This window comes from Plectrocnemia conspersa, unplaced genomic scaffold (assembly GCF_051122295.1).
Source record: "Plectrocnemia conspersa isolate PC_06_02 unplaced genomic scaffold, ASM5112229v1 ptg000002l, whole genome shotgun sequence".
Taxonomy (NCBI): domain Eukaryota; kingdom Metazoa; phylum Arthropoda; class Insecta; order Trichoptera; family Polycentropodidae; genus Plectrocnemia; species Plectrocnemia conspersa.
Window position 1 is genome coordinate 4,216,075 of NW_028277166.1, and position 21,698 is coordinate 4,237,772.

At 31.9% G+C, this 21,698-nt stretch overlaps 2 protein-coding genes across 4 annotated transcripts in view; one reads left to right on the forward strand and one right to left on the reverse strand.

The window, feature by feature from the left end:
- LOC148237367 (uncharacterized) overlaps positions 1-21,698 on the reverse strand; it is a 202,847-nt gene that overhangs the window by 170,736 nt on the left and 10,413 nt on the right. The window lies entirely within an intron of this gene.
- Positions 13,555-19,773, forward strand: LOC148237370 (endothelin-converting enzyme homolog). 2 transcript variants are annotated; one of them, XM_088205549.1, is made up of 13 exons: positions 13,555-13,629; positions 13,739-13,807; positions 13,882-13,994; positions 14,264-14,450; positions 14,508-14,739; positions 14,813-14,942; positions 15,000-15,278; positions 15,477-16,002; positions 16,074-16,122; positions 16,190-16,257; positions 16,323-16,408; positions 19,008-19,163; positions 19,237-19,773. In XM_088205549.1, exons 2-13 carry the CDS (start codon positions 13,753-13,755, stop codon positions 19,408-19,410), a joined length of 2,055 nt encoding a protein of 684 aa, XP_088061675.1. In that variant the 5' UTR covers positions 13,555-13,629; positions 13,739-13,752; the 3' UTR covers positions 19,411-19,773. The 2 variants fall into 2 exon arrangements, with proteins under 2 accessions (XP_088061675.1, XP_088061676.1); XM_088205550.1 differs by having other exon boundaries at positions 13,575-13,629; positions 13,724-13,807.

Here is a 21,698-nt window from a genome sequence, read left to right on the forward strand (position 1 = left end):
ATAATATATTTTCTAATTCTACGTAGCGATTTTCTTTGTTATATTTTACTTTTCCTAATATGTCATAGTTATATAACTTTATATTTTCATAATAAATTAATCGACTTATCTCTCACATTATTTTTTTTATTTGTACTTAATAGTACAAGAAAGTGTTTATTGAGTCTTTTAAATATAAAATCACTAAAAATATTATATAATAAAAAATAAATATATTTTTTATTTATTATACAGACATAAAAGACGTTTATCTGGGCTACACAAGTTTAACGGAAATATCGCCAGCACATTCAATAGAGTGCTTTCACGTCTTTAGGTGACCCCGGTAGCCGGAAGTCTCTCGTACTCTACACACATTGTACAACAAAAGTTTACCGATTAAAATAACCCAATTGTATAAACGTATATAGTATATTATTTTATTGCGCCGTATTATGTAATGGAGCTTTTATGTAAAAAACATGTTTCATAATGGCATAAAGTCAAAGCGATTTTCCAAAAAAAATAAAAAAAGTAAAATATGATAAATGGCTTGGAAAAGCAAAAAAAAATAAAGTAATAAAATTTGACAATGTAGACCGTGCGTACGTGAATGGTATAATAATGGAGCAGTTATGCGAAAAGTTATGTTAAATAGACATTCGGGAAATCGAAAATTCCATATATAACCGTAAATGTACACTACCTACTACTCGGGTTAAGAAATCTGTCGATGAAGCTCAAAGCTTTCAATGTCTATTATTGCACGAAAACTTTCGCACAAACTATAATTTACCAAATTGGTTTCTCGTACGTCAAATACGGGCTTGTACGGTGGCCATACCTTGCAAGGAATATTCCCAGAATGTCCAGAACCGAAGCTGAAGCATTTCTGAATTAATAATAATCGATCGAAAATATAGATTTGATTTTTAAATGAGAAATAAAGATACATAAAAGCTTATTCAAAACAATAAACATATTTTCTACATGTGTTATAATCTTATTAGTAAATTTTATTAATTTAACCAAAATAAAATATTAAGCGTAAACCTGTATTTTTATATTAAAAAAAATGATGCAAAATAATGATATTATTAAAAATATTTTAGGAAAAGAAACTAAAAGAAATTACAATTTAAGCGAAATAAAAATAAAAATATAGGAATTAAATGACAATTTGAGTAAAAAACTTGAACCATTGATACGTTGTCTTTAACCTCTAAAACAATATATGCTTTGGCACTTTGTGCTTGATTTTAAATATAAGTAAAGTTTCTATCGTAATCACCAATACACGAGATTAATGGGTTAGTGTAGTTTCACAAATTATATTTATATTTTCTGGTATTTTGGTAATAAAAATTAGTATGAAAAGGTGTATTATATATTTTTTTTATAGCTTTATTTAGAATTTATTTTAATTTATAAAAAAAAATATTACTGGTGTTACTTTACATTGGACAGGTACGTGTTAAAATGGATCTAATTAATTGTTTATAGATTAAAATTGTATATTTTATAGCTCAAAAATATGTTTATTAAATTTAAGCTTTGAGTCCAGGTGTAAGCCCAGGTATTTAACGCCTGTTTTCCATTTTACGTTACAGCCCTCTTCATTAAGGGAAGGTAGTGGCAAAGTTTATCTACGTTTTGTGAAACTAATTGCTTCTGTTTTAATTCGGTTGATTTTAATTTTCCACCTCTCAAAATATTTATTTAGGATTTAATTTTTTTTTGTAATTTATTCGTGATTGATTTAAGACCAACAGCACATAGATTAATGTGTATTTTTTTATTTTGGAATATCATTCGTATGCAAAATAAAGAGAAACTTCCCTGAGGAACTCCAGCTGGATTTTTACGCAGTATCGAGCGTTCATTATTTAATGAAACAATATAGCTTCTACCTCTCAGGTATAAGCCTAGTAATCCTAGTTTTTATAGTTTATGAATCAAACTTCTATATTAAAAATGAAATATTTTTTATATTAAAATTAGCACATTACATATGTTTACTAAGTAATGAATGCAAATTAATAGGAAGGTGTTTAATTACCGTGTTAATGTTAATGAATTAATCATCACGATATTCATTTGTGATACTTTAAATTAATGGAAAGCTAATCTGTGATGATCGATCAGAATTTTAATTACACAATCCTTATTTATTTTAACCGATATTATATAAGTACGATAAAAATTTAAAAACACAAAGGTTCCTATGGGTTTCTAAGCTAGGTTTTTCTGGTAATAATTACCAAGCATGCTGGTAATAAAGACAAAAAGAACAACATTCATTTTATCAACAATGTCTTGAACCAAAAAGTAAATTAATGATCATTATTTTGAAAAGATATTTTTCACCACAAGTTTAAGATTTTTACTACATGTGAAAGAGCAATGTTTTTCTCGAATTGTTATAAGACTTTTAATTTACTAAAAATACAAGTAGCTAAATCTCCTAATTATGCCTAATATTATTTGAGCGAAACATCGTGGAAACACACACAATGCAGATAAAATGTATAATATATATAAAAATATATATAAATTCTGTCATATTTTAAGTCGTTTTTAAATCAATCTTATAACTGTTTCTATGGTTTTTTTGAGCAAATAATAACATTGGATCTTACTTTTGCAAAAAATAAAAAAATAAGTAGCATCCGCAGTATTCCGAATCGTACATTATACATTTATTTTAATCTAAATTGTGGCAATACACACACCAAATTTAAATCAACTGAAAGCAAAAAGTCTAGTTCCACCCTGAATCATAGATATTGTTCAGAAGACTGCGGACTGGAAGAAACGTGGGTAGGAAAATCCAGAGTAACTTTACTTTGTATCCATATGTGAAAGGTTTTTTTAATTTTGTCTTTAAACTATAACCACAAACGTTTTGACTTATATTTTTATTTTTTATTAAATAAAGCTAATATCTAAGTATAAACATGAAAATGGTTATAAATCAGTAACATGTATATTATATATAATTAGCATGTTTGTATATAAATGTATTTAAAAAAATACTTTTTACCCGTTTGGAACAAAAGAGAGTTCAGCAAACGGAGGTATGCCGAATCAAACAAGGTGAACCTTAGAAGTTCGAGAAAAGCAATATTGTTCTATAGTAGTAACAATACTTTTTAGACTACTGCTAAATATATGGAAGGAAATGTAGTGTTCCTCAACTATATTTGAAAATATGGACACCGCAACCATAGCATACGTATGCTCTTAAAAGGGCCGTATAATATAACCAAAGGTTTTCAAGGCTTTCTTCTCTCAGGTTCCGTATCATCACGCCTCTCGCGCGAATTCTATTAGAGCTTCCGCGCGAATTTTGTGCGAAAACCGACACCGGGCGCGAAATGGGATTTAATCAGCGGATCTCCATCTGTTTTAAATTTCAAACGCGGCCTTCTTTGTTGTCATAATGGAGATAGTGAGTTTGGGTAATTTAACGGCGGAAGTGTCGCAGCAGGTATACTATATTGTATTACGTGGACCGGAAAGTTATTGCGTTTTGGCCAACTTTGAACGAGGCACACGTACAAAGTGTATTATAAATTATAAACACTCATATAGTATGCGTTGTTCAGTTTCAAAAGCGTATATGTACATAGAAGAATAATCAAAAATTTAATTTATAAGTTTTTACTGAATCAACTTTACATATTGTAACAATTGTAACAAAACACAACGAAATAAATTTGTAGGTTGCTCTCAAATATATCGTTAGGGTTGCAACAACGACATTAAAAATCTGATAAACGACAATGAAACACTTATAATAACACAAAAACTACGCAGACTACATGAATCTTTCTTCATAAGTTTCCAAACTCGTCTAGAAAAAAACACTGACAAATATCTCGGATTAAATAAGCAATACTTTATAATTATCGGACGGTCACTTTAAAACGTAAACTATTTAAAAAGTTGGATTGGGAGATGGATCTAAACAATAACATGAATGGCTCTTAATTCGCTTTATCTCCCACTCGTTTCTTTAGCTTTCTCAAAGCATCAATACAAATATGTGACGCTGAGTAACATCACCGAGCATTGAATGGCTATGGCAAAGTTCTTTTATAAAAACTCGTCAAAAATCACTCACAAATCGATCACTCTCGAACCGATGAGTTCTGAAGGCTTAAATAAATCATATATATAATTTTGTATTGTCACTTAATATCAAATATCTTTTACGGCGTTTAAATGGCTGCAAAATTCACACAAATCCAGAAATAAATTATGCGCGTTCTATATTTTATTACAATTATATTTATACTTAACATATAAGATAAAACTATCAAACTGTTCCTAATTTGTTGAAGCACGTATTAAGCTGGATATGGACATTGCTGACTTTGTTCCTCGATTAATCAAATATTAAATGACTCACTTAGTTTGCCCGTGCTTGTAAAACGCTTCGCATAATTTAATAGCGGGAAATCGCCGTAAAAATCTGAAACCTTTTTTGCAAGCTTAAAATGCGATGGAAGGTCCATGGGCCCACGCCCTCCTTCCACGGTCGCATCAGGCTCAGGAGTTTCGGCCCATGAGCGACCGGATGTACCTAGCCTGGCTTTCGCGCCTGCATACTGCGCATACAGGCGCTAGACCAGGCCTCCTTCCTAGGTCGTCACGTGAACGACCTGGACGGGTAGACCGTCGCGATTTATCTACTGATGGTCTCCGGCATCACTATCTTTTTTGGAGACGGAGGTTGGATAGGGGATGTGGGGGGAGGGAAGGTATGCGGGCAGTCGCGCTCCGCGTACCTGGGGTCTCTACGGGAGAGAAATGATTTTACGCATCCTGGAAAGAAAAATATTTATTTCATCAACTCATCCTTTGTGCTTGTTTTGTTTATTTCCTCTTTTTAATTTTTTTTTCCTGCTGCCTAGCTCACTCCGATGAGAGAAGAGAGCTCGCGGGTGGCCCTTAAGGGGCTAATAGGTAGTCCTATTGAGGACGGACGTCTGTGCGGGCGCCATATGCGGCGCAGTATCTCTCGAACGCCAGAAGATTTCCCTTCGTGGCCACGAGATGTCTGTGTTGTGGAGGGCCATCGCCCTCGATTTCGAGGTTGGAGTGTAGGACTGCTCTCTCTTCGTCCATCATTGGGCAGTCCCATAGTATGTGTTCGGACGTCTGTAGTTCGTGGCCGCAGGGGCAGTCGGAGCGGTCTCTTAAACAAAAACGTTCAAGATAGGCCCGGAAAGCTCCGTGGCCGGTCATGAACTGTGAGGTGTGGAATCCACAACGGAACCACCTGAGCTCGAGTCTCCCTGAGATCAGGGGGAGGAACTTTTTGGTCAGTAGTCCCGTTGCGGACTCGTTCCAGCGTTTTTGCCACTCTTCTAGCACCGCAGCGCGAGTGACGCGCCGGATAGTCATCAGAGCGGCACTTGGGCTAGGCTCTCCCACTGGAGGGAAGAGCCTCTTGCCCGCTATTGAGGCCGAGCGGCCTCTTCCGAGGTGGTGGACCGCGGCTCTCATCTGGGCAGTTAAATCGATGGGTTCGACGCCGGCCATCACGCACATTGCCGAAATCGGAGCTGTATTGTAGGACGACGTGAGGAGCCTCAGCGGCGACGTCTGAGTTCTCAGCAGGATGGTGTTCGGTAGTCCGCGGGAAGATCTTTCGGCCCACGCACTTGCCGCGTACGTGATTATCGAGACGAAAATGGCTTTGTACATTATCACCTTCGCCCTGAAGTTAAGGCCCCAGTGTTTTCCGCCTAGGCGATGCAGCCTGCACATTGCATTTCTACTTTTCATTCCTGCCATTCTCAGGTGAACGCATGGGTCAAAGTTCCTGGATATTATCATCCCCAGATAGCGGGCTTTTAGTTCGAATTTAATTTTGTGTCCGTTCATGCATATTTGGGGGGGTCTCTTTGGGTCCAAGGATCCTCTCAGCAGCACAGCTTGTGTCTTGTGGGGGGCAAAAGAGAGTTTATTCTCCTTGCCCCAGGCGAGCAGGGTAGACAGTGCTGTCTCGGTCTTAATTTCTAGGCCGGTTCGGCTATCGGCGCTCACTAAGAGCAACAGATCGTCGGCGTACGCAATGAGGTCGCAGTGGTGGGGCAGAGGGGTCTCCAGGACGTCGTCGAACTGGACATTCCACAGCATCGGTCCGAGGACCGAGCCCTGCGGGCATCCTCTCTCTAGGGTCTTCCAGACTAGGCTTCCGCCTGCGTCGATCACCACTCGTCTATCCTTAAAGTAAGACGAGATAGTTTTGGTGAGGTCGGAAGGGACTCCTCGCTTCCTCAGCTTGTCGATTATTCCGGGCCACCAGGCGTGATCAAAAGCTCCCGATATATCCAGAAGTACTCCTACCACATGCTTGCCGGGAAGGGTGTCGACTGTCGTTTTGGCGTATTGTAACGCGTCGTCTGTGCTTTTTCCTGGGCGAAAGCCGAACTGTCTGCTTGACAGTGGTTTATTCATTCTGAAGTGGCTCTCAAGTCTCTCCACCAGCAGTTTTTCGAACAGCTTGCCTATCGCCGGGAGAAGGGTGATCGGTCTGTACGCCTTAGGCTCGTTCTTGTTCTTACTCCCCGGCTTCGCCAGTATTATCATCTTACCGGGCTTCCAGCAGCCCGGAAAGATGCCTTTTGAAATAAGATCGTTGAAGACGATCTCGAAAATCGGGGCCGCGGTCGGCCACGCCTTTCGGATGAGGTCGCTCGTTATGCAATCCAGCCCGGGGCTAGACCTGGCGCGTAGTCTGCCGAGGGCCTGCTCAATCTCTGTACGCGAGAAAGGTTGTGAGGTCGAACGTGCGGGCTCCGGCGCCGCTGAGTTTGCTCTTATTTCCGCTTGTCGAGGAGTGTCCTCGGAAGGCGGATCCATCGGTAGTAGAGCTTCGAGTATGTTCTCGGCCGCTACTTTTGAATCTATAGCGCAGATGCCGTTCTTGTCGACGATTCCTGACATGGAAGTGGCGGATCTGTCTGACATTTTGACTATGCGGTAGTGGCGACCCCATACATTGTTTGAGCTTTCGTTTGTGACGAATTCCCTCCAGTGGTTCCTCTTTGAGTTTCTGATAAGGTACTTATAATTATTTGTCGCTTTTCTTAGCGCCTTCTTGGTCGCTCTGAATGGGTCGTCCTTTGGGGTGTCTGAGTCAATGCGTCCAGATCCACGCGCCTTCGCTTCGGCAGCGTAGATGCGGTAAGCTTTCTTAGCCGCCGATTTGGCGACTGCGATCTCTGGGGACCACCAGTCGGGCTGCTTTTTGTTCTGAGGTCTAGGTCTGCTTCTGGGTATGTTCGCTTCGGCAGCCGCCAGTATCGCAATCTGTAGTGCTTCGGCTTTAGCTTCCACATCTGGACCCAGATTTCTAGCTGCTTTGTCAAGTTCCTTCTGAAGGTCCACTTCAAAGCTCTTCCAGTCGGCCTTAAAATGCGATGCTGGTATCTGGATATTGCGTTATTTGCATATTATCAAAAGCTCGGATTTAACCGTCAGCATCATAAATTGCATTATGCAATGGCCGCATTTACATCACGTTGACATTTTTCAACGCGGAAGGCTTTAGGTGTATTTACAACGCGTTTTCGCTGAAAATCAATATTCAGGATTCCCCAAAAACACAGAATATTTTTTAATGGTGATATTCTATGAATAGTTAATGATATTTAAAAAAAAAATAAAGTGTATTTCGTGGTTTTTTAATATAGTTATATACAAATTAATTATAATGATAAGGATAAATACAAGAATAAGAATATCCAAAGTATTGCGAATATTTACTGGCAACCATATTTATTAATCTTTTTTGGCTCTTTATAGATTATATCATTAGTTTCGCCATCAAATTTCCTTGCTTTGAATATTTTATTTTTTTTAATTATTATTTTTTAAGCCAAATCGATCACTCAAAAATACCAAACGTATTTAGATACGTTTTCCAAAAGTTATTTTAATCTCTAAATCATTTATTATTTTTATTTTATCAATTTAAATGATAGAGAAAAATTATGTATGCATGTAGAAATGTATATTAAACGAAAATTAATGGAACCGATGTAATATAAATTTTTATTCAATTTACCATTTGGGATTTCCAATTTATGGCAAAAATCCATTTCGTATCTCGTTCCGCGCCTAATAAGCTTTTATTTAAAAGGGTGAACGCATCAATATTAATTTGGAGCAGTGAAATTGGCGAATAAAACCTATTTTATAAATGTATTTTTCGTATAAAGAAAATACAAATGGATCGTTAGGAGTAAAATTCAACAGATGCAACTTTGTTTAATTAAAAAAGTAAAATACACCATCTTAAATATTGATTAAATCACATTTATATTCGTCTTCAAGATACAATAACTTCCAGTTATGAAAATATAAAACGCTAGATGTTTTAACAATTTTAAAAAAATCTAAGAAAAATATATATTTTTCATGCCCCTTAAATGTACTTGATAAAAAAATTACCAAAAATATTTTTTCTACAAAAAATAAAAATTCAGCTTTATGGAGGTTGAATAAAGAATGTATTAATATATGTTTGTCGTACACATATAATTTAAAAAAATGATATAACTACAGTAGACTCCTCAATAACACGGTAAATTTGGGGTGCGCTATTTGGGTGCATGTAGTTGGGGGACTAAAAAATACTAAGAGTAAACTAAATCAGTTAAAAATATTATAGTCTTTCGCACAGCATTAACGTTGGAATTTTTAGGAACTGAGCTTTACATGCAAGCTTTTTATTTAGTTAAATATAAAAACTATATGATTATGTATTTTTTACCGTTATATAATAATAAATCTGCATCGCGCTTCCGGAGCAATAAATCTCGGACGTATCTATTTAATAATTTAAGCCGAGTTCGGCCCTGGCCGACGCGCTTATACTGCGCGATATAAAATATTACTAGCATTAAATTTTTGACTTATTAAATTACACCAACCCTTCTGCGCTTCGCGATTTGATTTATTTCTCGTTAGTTGAACGTATTAACAATGTGAAAAAAGTATTGCATTATCTATTTATTAATAATAGAAAACTGTCAATTTTGTAGTTAATTTAATAAAGTTAAAGTTGTCGTAATATTGATACATCTCTCAAAATATAATTTTTTACATTAATTTGTATTATACAATCAAATGTATTTTTACTTATTTTTTAGATTTAAAGCGCTTATATACATATTTTTGGCACAATTAGATTGTATTTTATATTTATATTAAATAAATATAATAAAATATGTGATTTTGCGTTTATAAATTAAATCACTCGTCTATTCACAATTGGATACATTAAAACATTTTATTAAATAATAAAAGGCCAGTGAAATACAAAGCGTTTAAACCATCTAGAAAAAAATGTGTTTCTTCGTTAACCCTCTGAGCAGTATCGCCGTACATGTACGGCGGTCGATATTTTACTGTTTTATGGTACCCCATATAGTTATATATTAAAATATATAACTGAAGAAATAATAAAAAATAAATATTATATTCAATTTATATTTTTGATCGTATTTCTTTTTTTATAAAAAAATAATACCAATAAATTAACAAAAAGTATGTTATATTAATTTTATAAAATTATTTAGAACCCCTGTTTTGATATAACAAAATCCACAAAAATATATGTAAAATAAATTAACAAAATTCAATATTAAAAATGTGTTAAAATAAATTATTAAAACACACTAATAGAAAAAAGTAGTAAAATAAATTAAAGCAATTACACGTTGAGAAAGACTGATTTTTTTTTTCTATAAAGGCAATATAAATAATAATAATTGTTAACAACAAAAATAATTATGGGAAAATATGAATAATTAACTCAATCCCAGGTGTAACAAATTAACAAATGTGTTTAAATTAACTCACTACTCAAAGGGTTAAACAGTAACGTGGGAAATTTTTGAGTCGCAAGGTACCTGTCATAAATGAGAAAGGATTACAAATTATTTGGGATTACCTACTCTAAAAAATGTTTCAAAAATAATCACCATATTTTTGTAGTAAATCATCCCACAGAAAAATGGCGGACATCATAGTCTCTCATGGAGGAGGGCATGGATAAATATGGGAACGTGGGCAATCGAAAATCGCTTTCCATTAGAACTTTTAAAGCTTCTGAGAACTTTTTTCTCAGAGGCTTTTTCTATTGGCACTCACTAGCATTACTGTTTAAGGCATCAGACATTCAAGCCCCCTCAAACTTTAACTACAGACAAAAAAAGGCCGATTCAACTCCAGACCATCGATAAGTATGATGTCGTTTACGTGTAGTTCCTTTACTTACTCCCAGAAATGATTCCGAGATATTTATTATGTGTATTCCAAAATATTCTATCAAAACCGTATGAATAATATGATGGCAAACAAGACCGAAGAAATGACATAGTACGTCACTTTCAGACACTAAAGGGTAGTCGGTAGAAATAAAATTTTAATCACTCTGTAAAGAGAAGAAATCCGCAACAATTTTTAATCATCTGTATACAGAAGAAAAATTATATTTGTAACTGATCTATTTATTTAATTATTGAATAACGTGAAGAACAGAGGCCAATGCTGGACCTTTGAAGAACCCCCGAAGGAGTGAAATACTGCCCCATGTTACAAATTGTCTACCTATGAAAGTAATTGCTTTCTCTAGTATATGCGTATCTGTAAATAAGCAAAGTACAGTTCAATGAAAACTCTTAGAACATGAACATCATGAGTGCATGTATGTATATATGTACATATATACATAAATTACTTGATGTTATCTAAAATATTACTCTTGCGCCATCTGTGCAAAAGCCAATAACTATCGTATTATATAGTGGTGAAGTATACGAATTGAGATATCCAATAATATATTAAAGCATCCTAGAAAAACTCAACCTAAATTCAAAGCCCGTCTACAGGATAGTCTGTCACGTGAATTGATTGTCGCCCGTTAACAATCGCGATTCGAAACCCACTCGGGCATCAATCTCGGTTTAATTGGCGCCAATTCGAGATAATTGAAGTTTCTCGAGCCGAGACTGTCGCGAAGGGGTTATTAAGTACCCCGAGTGCGGTTCTGTATAGAAAATCGATGATAACGAGCGAGACGTACGAGTTCCCAGAGGAAATGATCGTTAGGCAACTCATACCATTGCCTAGGCCAAGGGGATGGAATTCCACCAACTTTGCACTTACGACCACTATTGGCAACTATGTATTTAAAGCCGACACACGCATACAAACACATCAGACTTGAGGTTTTAAATTACATTCCCCGACGACGGACGGTACACGGCTCGTTGGGTTCCCGGGTAACTCAAAAGGATTTTTGTCCTTTTTGACGGTGAAAAGAAGCCGCTCTCGAGGACTCAAGGTTTTAATTAACACAGACTATGTACTTGAAAACAGGCATTAGCATATTTTAAGAATTTTAACGACGGTCGCGACTTCTATTGAATTTAACGTATATGATAAAAATCTAGGTACCTACTTGAAAAATGGATCCCTCTGGAGTCAATGAATGCAGCAATGACGTGAACTGTGTTTCTTAATTAATTTTATTCAACTATTCGAATATTAAATAATAAATAGATGAAGTTTTCGAATAATCAAATATTCTAGCGATATTCATTTATTTAACAAATAATCGTAAAAAAATAAGTTTCTGTAAAATAGTATTTAATTAAAAAATATATAATTACTTTCATATAAAATATGCATAACACTTTGCTGTGTGAATTTTGTTCGATTCAACAATTAAAGCACTATTCTATTTACAATAGGAAGGGTTAACTCGTGCTATTAAATAATAAAAATACCAAATCAGCTTGTTATAAAGCGTTTAAACCGTCTAAAAAAAAATTTTTAATCGTTTAAATGGGACACCACCGTGAAAACCTTTTACCGGCTTAAATCACTAAGTATTTGTCCGAAATACGAAATTATGAAAGCAATTTGTTTTAAAAAACTCTCCATCCTTCTATAATTGTTCGTCACATTGGAAAGGGGCAAAAAACACTTCATCTGAAAACCTGTCTGGAAGCTTTTCAAATACTACTACTACTGGCATCATCCACTTTGGGGCTAAAGGCACCCAAACTTCCAGAGATTTACAGATACCAGCGAAAATTTCAGAAATCACCACTTCTCTCTGCGTATCTTTTGCTCAAGCTAGACGTTGCTAATTATAAAGAGGCTGATGAGATCCATATTAGACAATAATAAAAAATCTGACTCTGCCCCGAATCGATGTATGTATATACAGTTACAACAAAAGCACTCAATACATACTCACGTTAAAAATACAATTAACAAAATTCTATTAGTATTTACGTTTTATTATTATGCCAATAAGTGAATTTTTACGTGCCGATCAGGATTTTATGGGATTAGCTAAAAGCATTACATTGTAATCGCAGCAAGTGAATGCAAAATGACAAGTGCAAGGTTGCCAAATATCTGTATATGTTTAAATTCTGACGGTTGAACAAATATTCATATTTAGAAGCAAACAAAAATAAACAAAGCTAAATATTCGTAATTTACTTTTGTTAAAAACTTGCACTTGATATCCCCGACTTGCCACACAAGTTACGCAGCTACGCCGACTATCGACAGAGACTGAAAAGAGCAAGAAAGCAACCGCTTCCCTCTTCACGTTAACCCTGATCCAACTACGACATTCAAAATCCAGAGCTAAGTAAAATATTTTAAGACAATTAGATTAAATAAATATATATAAACTGTGGTGCACAAATATTTATAAATAAATTCGACATTAAGAGAAGTATGTATTTTTCAGGATTGTATTTATTATGAAATTTTTGACATAAGTCAGCAGCATAATATGGCCACCAAAAAAATTAAAATGGTGCTATTTTTTACATTTATTGGTGCAAAGTATTGCAAACTATTTGATGTATTATATATAAATAATCCATTTAAAAATATTTCTTGCAATTATTTTTTATTTTAAATATAATTAGTAAATACTTAAAAAATACATAATATATGTTTGCTAAGTTCCCACATGTTGGCATAACTTTATCGAAAGCTTAAAAGAAACAATATCCTTAAATTTCTCCGAAATTCTAACTTAATGCATTTAATTTACATAATATGAAGTTTCTATGGAAATAAGGGACTTACCCATTTTACCCAGATTCGTCTATGTATATAGGTAGCAATGTGTTTAGTAATAAACGATAAGACCTAAATCGTTAAATTAAGGTTGGTTTCGTCGTGTAAGGGTATTTTCCATTTACATACTTCTTATCAGGCAATTGAGGTACAAGATGGACCTTTACACTTTATATATCTTACCCATAATGTGTAAGTACTTGTATCCTACATTCAAGTACTATATAGTATAATAATTGTTTTATAGCATTAGCTTAACACAGATTGGAAAAATCATAGACTTTTAATATTAATAATGAATAACTTTTTTTTCCTTGTCAATCATTGTTTTATATATAATACATATATATTTTCATAGTATTGTATATATCATTTATACATACATATGCATATTTATTATCTTTCCATTAAATATGTTCATTTGTATATTACACATTAATAATTTTTAGTTAACGACGAACGTTTGAAAGGATACGATCGTTGGTGTTTTAGTTAATTTTATAATTATAAATTTAGGTAAATTATATATTTTATAACACAAAATTTAGAAAAAAATTTAATTGTATATTATGAATTATTGTTTTTAAAAAATTTAAAAATAATTTAATAGTTTTTTAAATTTAAGTTAATAAAGAAAACATGATGCTACGTTTGGTGCTTAGTATTATTTTTGCGACTGAATTCACAATGGCATGTAAGTTTATTTTTATTTTTATTTTTATTTTTAATAGCATAAACTATTGAATGATTGTAAATTATCGATTTTAGATAAAATCAAGCATGATAATAATATATGCCAAAGTAAGGAATGTGTGAAATCTGCTTCAAATATTTTATTTTCTATGGATCAAAGTGTTGATCCTTGCGACGATTTCTTTAAGGTAAATATATTATTAAATAATTAAAAATATTTGTGAAACGTCGTTAAATAAATAATGAATATTTTATGATACATAACTCCTAAATTTATAATATGTAACTTCGCATAAAAAATAAATTAATACAAATAGACTAGATTATTAAGTTGTGAATTTTTGAAACAATGGTGGACAGGATATAGCGATAGCTATTCTGTATTTTTTTAATTTGGCAATCTCTATTTCCGGCTTTTTTATACAAATCAGTCAATTTTATCAATTTCGCATTTTAGTATGCGTGCGGAAACTGGGCGAAATATAATCCTACGTCAGATTCCTTATCATGGAGCAGCGTTCGCGTGAAAGAACAAGGAATAATCAACAGGAAATTGAAAGATATGCTTAACAGTGATAATGTCAAAGGAGATCCTTTACCTTTGAACCAAGCAAAGGATTACTACAAAGCTTGCATAAATTTGAGTACGAAAAGTAAAATATTTTCATTTAAATTATATTTTTCATGTATTGAACTTTCAGCTTCTAATGGAATGAAAACTATAGTCGAATTATTAGAAAAGGTTGATGTGCCTTTAACACCATCTTTTTTTAAAAAGCCAAAAACACAGCATATAAAATTCGATTGGTTAAACACAGTGATTAAGTTAAAAAAAAGAATTAGTATGGATCTACTTATTGGCTTTGATATATATTACAAAAGAAAGTTGAACATAACATTCATTGAATTTTTTCAATATAATATTAGTGATATGTAAGTTTTTATAATATTTGATATAATTATTTATAAAAATATTGATTATTCTTTGATATATTAAATTTTAAAGCGAGGACGAAGATAGGGTTTTACTTAAAAAGTCAGTTTTTGAAATTTTGAAGTCGACCAAAATAGAAAATATTAAAGATAAGATTGAAAATTCCATTGATGAATACTTCGAGTATCAAAAAATTATTATTGTGAGTTTTACTATATATTATTCAATTAATTAATGCTTATAGTGAATATATTTTTAGTCTTCTTTAAATACAACAATTACCAAAGAACATGGAAAATTTTATTCAATAGACAAATTACAAAATTTGACTGACCAAAATTTGCAAAGGCTTAATTTAACAAAAATTGAAATCTGGAAGCCTTTTATATTGAGAATGTTCAATAAAAGCGCCATTGAATTTGACTTTCATAATGATAAAGTATTCGTTACACATGGAGACTTTGAAAATTTGATGACAATTCTATCGATAGTCCAAAACACGACTTCAACTAAATTAGAATTGTATATTTGGTTTGAGGTAAGTAGCAATATAAATAAAGGTTAAATACACTATATTATAATATTCATTTTTGGATAACCTAGTATATATAATACTAGTAATACAGCTGTGTTCTATATTTTAGAATCAAATTATTGTTGTGGCAAACAAAAATTTTTACAGTTATTTTTCTTAGATCCCTATATCAAATAAAATGTTAAAATTATATGTTTTCAGATTATATCCAAACTTATCCACTTGGCTACACCTGAGCTTACTAAATTATACTGTAAGGCTTATAAAAACTCAAGATGCACACAAACTAAAGAATATTGTACACTATCAACAATAACTGAAATGGGCTTAGCTGTGATCTACGGAATGTTGGATGAAGATTCCAGCAAAATTTCAAAAAAAATGGCTGAAACTGCATTGCGAAACATTGAAAAGGCATATGCTAAATCTGTAAATGCAACTCCCTGGATTAAATCTGATTATAAGGACAAAATTAATTATAAACTAATGAGCACCGAAGAATTTATTGCATTTCCAAATTGGTTGTTTACGTCTGGAAGTTTGGAAAATTACTATAAAGGATTAAAAATAAGTCCAGACAATTATTTAAAAAGCAAATTTGCATTAGAAAAATGGCGTTTAGATAAGAAGATTGCCGATTATTCCAAACCATTCAAATACGATTGGAATATGGTTAGTACGATACATTCTCTCAATGGACACTTTAATTTTTATTATAACAGTATGGGTATGTAATCATATAAAGTATAATATTATACGATACATTACTGTATCAATAATAAATTATTAAATTTACAGTTATTAAAACGTTCATGTTAGATTTTCCTTACTACAATTTAGGACTTGAGTAAGTGATTATAAATATTTTATTCCATATATTGTATAATAACCATTTATTTCTATGTATATTTCAGCTCATTAAATTATGCAGGTCTTGGTTATATCATGGGACATGAATTAATGCACTCGTTTGATGATGAAGGTTATTTTTGCTTCAATTATTATTTAATTATTGTATTTGTATTATTTTTAATTTATTTATTTCAGTTGCCAAAATAAAAATATATGATAATGCGACCGAGTGCATTAAAGAACAATATTCAAAAATATATATTGCTAAAATAGATAAATATGTATGTATATTATAAATTTTATTAGCTAACAGGATAGATCACTAACCCTTAGTCTGAATCGATCACTTATACATAAATTTATATTCATCCAAAACACTTATTACTTATTAGGTGCGTAACTGTGATTTAAGAAGATTTTATTAAGGTTTTTAAAACCAGAATCTGCTGGATGTAATACCAATATAGGAAACGAAATTATAAACTGCATTTATGATCTAAAATTTACAAAACAAATTACCTTTGGGATAAATTGTTAAAATACCCAATTTCGTGAAACACAATTATCTGTCAAAGAGTTTTAAATCACAAAAAAGAAATATTAAATAGTTGTCAAAAAAATCATTCAAGTTTCTTAAGAAGATAAAACAAATTAAATAGGACAATAGAAATTTCTTGATAAGTTTTGAATTAAAATTACACTTTTTTTTGAGAAATTAAAGTCTTTGACTATGAATCTCATATGTACCTTAGTGTTTTTTTTATTATTGCTATTGTGTGTGGAAGATCAACATTAGTGATTATTATATATTTATAATTCCGTTCAATCAGCACAGATTAGATTTACGTAGATTCCAGGCGCGTACGGTGAGATACATTCCCTTTCGCTCGCTCGCGTGTTAAGTGACGAGAGTGAGTGAGAAGATGTGGGCGTGCGGAACGCATGAAATGCACGCCTTTATCTGTACTGTAGGCGCCCGCTAGATACGTATTTCTAATCTCACTGATGAATATCGTGATGATTAATTATAAACGAGCTAGGTCGTACATATTAGGAACTGAAAGTTCTATAATAATGAACTATTTCACCACATAGAAAATTTTAAAAAAATATATAGATTTTTTCCTATTATTTCAACCAACATTTCTCATCCCCAAAATGTTTATATTAGAGTTTTTCCATATCTCATAGTTTCTTAATATCTTAAATGCCCATAAGTAACACAATATGATTGCTTTTCTATTTAAACCTAATTTGAATTTCTATATCGGAATTGTAATGATGTATTCCTTTCAAAATAATAATTAAAGGTCGGAATGGTGTAGTACATACAGTCTTGACTGATAAATAAGAGTCTGCTGGTTCGAGCCACGGAAGCAGACTAAATTATTTTTTTAAATGCACTTTAAATAAAAATTTGATCATTTTTTAAATATTTTTTGTTTTTTGATTAAAAATATTTTGCAATTTATCTTATTAAAATTTTAAACTACTTGCTAAATTTTGTAAGCCACTAGCGAATTTCGTTTCATACGTATTCTGTTAAAGCCAAAGTTTTCCGAACGGATGTGTAACAATACAGTTTTACTGATAATGATCAGTGAAATTATAAATCAATTGTTTGACACATTTTCACTGCCCTAATTAGTGAAATAATACGATCATTTCAGCTTAAATTTCAGCACAATGATTAATTTTGTTCAAATAATATAGCATCTGGAAGTAAAATGTTATCTATATTATTTATTTTTCTTTCAATATAGCTAAAGACGCAATTTAATGGAATATAGCTATGACTTATCTAATATGAATCTGGGCTTCTGAAAATTGATTTATAAAATTTACCTCTTTAATTTTATTTATATTTTGTATCTTTAACAAAGCAAAAGTTATCTAAATTTTAACCTTGCCATAACTTACATCATTTTCCAATGGAAATCAACAATCAGTTTGTCAGAAATAATCAATTTGAAGAAAGAATAAAGTTAGAAAAGCAACTGATTTTTTTAAATAATTACTGTTAATATCCATAACAGAGATTACTTAAATATACCTTTATTTATATATGAGCATCAAGACACGCGTCGAACAACACTTATTGTCTCGTTTAGTAGCTTTTGCCCACAATTGCTCAGAAAGAACAATGGTTTCGCTTTTAAAGGGTCACACGGAAGACATGCTATTGCTTCTGACCTTATAAAATATTTAAAAACACTTTTTTTCGAGAGAAAAACTAGACTTGATTACAGGGATAATTACAATTTTTACAACTTTAAGTAGCCCCCGGAAAGGATGCTGCTTAAATTACAGTATCCTAACATAAATATGTTATATTTAACTGCTCTTCGTGTATACGCTAATCTTAAACAAATAAGAGATTGTTACATACGGTATTTCATTAGAGCGCACAAACTAACAGATACATATAATTAATGCGGATTTTGTCACGTTAGAAAGATATACATCTACGGATGCTTTCCAGTGGAGTATATAAGACAATCAAGTAGATAATACAGTGAAAAAATCAAAAAGATCAAACACTGTTTCAAAGAAGATCACAAAATGTATTTTAGCAGCACAGAGTGTTGGAAATATAAATGCACAAAGAGACCGCCATAAACAAACGGGATGATAACATAATGGTATCAAAGTCCTGGCTTCCGGCTTTTGATACCATCCGCTTAGCGAAACCGCCGAAAAATCTCACCGACGCAAACATAATAAATAACACCAACAAAACTAATCTCATATGTAATCAAATGACGGATACTATATTTTTTTAAAACATAATTTAACAAAACGGGACGAATCTATGGTTACGATCTATTCCTTTGATAAATACAATTATGTAATAGTTAAAATTGATTATATTTTCTGAAGGCAGATGGAGAAAAATCTCTTTTTGAAAACATAGCAGACATCGGTGGTTTGAAGCATGCTTTCATCGCTTATCAAAACACCAAGAAAGTGGAAATGACTTTACCAGGCCTGGCAAACTTAAACGAAAACAAATTGTTCTTCTTGTGGTTTGCTCATGTAACGTCCTTCTATCTACTGCTAAATATATAAATACTACTCTGATTTTTATATAAAATGTTATTATTTTTAGAATTGGTGCCATACGGACACGGAAGCTTACTATAGCTCAAAGAATAACAAAGAGCATTCGCCTGGAATCGTCAGAATAATAGGAACTCTACAGAATATTCCACAATTTTCAGAAGTGTGGCACTGTCCCGTCGGCTCCAAAATGAACCCAAAAGAAAAATGTACTTTAATTTGAATATTTTTCTGAAATAAATTAAACATGAGCCTTTTAATACTGGAAACTCTCTAGATAAACTTAACGTATGAAAATGAGGCGTTGAGCGCTCGGGAAAGTTTTCCACGTGAGCTTTAATACACGTGTGTGTAGGTGTATATACACAGGGAGTTAATAGGAGCTAGCACGGGAAACTACGTTCAGTTAACAAGTGCTATCTGTGCTCTAAATCGGACACTTTAATTGGTTCTATCCTTTTAAAACGTCCATCTGTCGAGGTGGCTTTTCACGGAAAATCCAAAACAAAGGATGGAAGGAGAAAAACAGGTTTAATCTCTCACACTAATAAATATTTCGTTTCTTTAAATTTATATTATATAATACCGTTTAGATTTTTATAATAAATTATAAAGGAAATGAATGGATTCCTTACAATATACTATAATAAATGGTATACTTAAACCTTAATATTTTATCAGAAAAATATTATAAAAATACAACAGAGATGTCGTCTTGAGTAATATATCGATTAAGGGAGATGAAAAGACCCGTTTCTACTATATTAAAGCCGTAATCTTTTAAATATCAGCTAAGAATCTTTTAATACAAAAAATAATTAATCTAACCGACCACTATACCAAATCACACCTAAATATTATTTGAATCTAAGATTACCAAGATTATTATTGTACAAATACATTTATTATTAAATACATTATAAATACAAATACAGACCCGTTATTTGTTAAAAAAAATGTTAATGTTTGTGGCTAGTAATACATTTTTAAAACAACCAGATAAAATAACATGCGTAGATTTTTTATTGAAGTAATAATATAAAACATATTTTTACTTATAAATTAAATATGAAATATTGCGTCTCAATTAGTTACAAAAGACTTGCTAAAAGGGTCATAAAAATAATAAATTATTGTTAAGAATTTGAGTTTCGTTGGTGAGACAAACAAACCATTAAACATATCCTGGAAAGGTCCAATAAAGGTAATATAGTAACGATGCACTTAAAAATATAGGACCTTACTTTAACATAGACAAGGGTTGGTGCCAAATATTTTATCCTTGTGATGCATTCCATAGATTTTTCCGAATGTGGCAATTTTTACTGTTACGGCGTTGAACGCGGCATATATTCTGATAAAATAATGAGACAATAAAAATAATTCTGGTTTGGCCCCAAACGATCAATATTGGTCAGAGGATCAAAAACCTATGTGTTTAAACACTGCTCTACTGAATATCCTACTTAACGCATATTAGTCAGAACTTGCCATATTAAAGAGATAGAAAGAAGCTGCTTTTCACCTCGATTATGACCAACTATAGCCAAGCTAAACAGTCGCCTGTATTCTAAGAGTACAACTCAATATACGATAACAGTTCAAGACAAATAAAAAGTGTTTAAAGTATCAAATTTAACTAAACTTATACCAAAGTAATATAGTACATCAATAAAATAAAAAAAGTATCAATAACACACTTATAAATAAAATTCGTCGACGTCAAAGAATACCCTATAATGCAAGGACCTAATAATCGCAAATAAAAAGAGATAAATACATTATACAGCATACACAAATCAAATATGGCTAAAACAGTCGCTAAAAGCTAAGATCATATTCGAGCGCTCGAAACGAAAATTTAATGTTAACATAAAATTCAAGATTCAAAATTGTATTTATTAACGAAATATTGAGAAAATATTGGATTGGCAAATTTTTTTAAATAATCCAATTTCGGTAATAATAAACCATACTTTTTCGTAAATTTTACCAAATGTATCAGTGGCCTTCAATCTTTAATTATTTTATTAAAAAACAAATAATTTAAATAGTAAATAATTTTATTATTTAACTCAAATTCAGTATTTATACTTATACTAGCAATATAATAAATATTATTTATCTAAATAAAATGACAAATACTAATATTGGTTCTCAGACTTTTTACTTTATTACATTTTAAAAGTCGTTATTTAATTTTGGTTAGATGTTATGCTAATATGTAATTGAAAGTTAACGATTATAACAATAAAAAGCAATGTTCCCATTTTTTTATATAATAATTTTATTTAATACTAAAAATCATTCTAAAATAAATCACTTCGTAATTTAACTTTAATTAGAAGTACGTGCCTATTGGTAAAAGTTTACGATTATTACATAAAAATTACAAAATTAAACGGGGGTAAGCAAACTATATTTTTTTAATAAATTCTGAAGTTAATAAAAAAACAATTAAAACGCGAATCATTTTGTTATTTGATTTTTTTTTAATGTGCATATATTGGC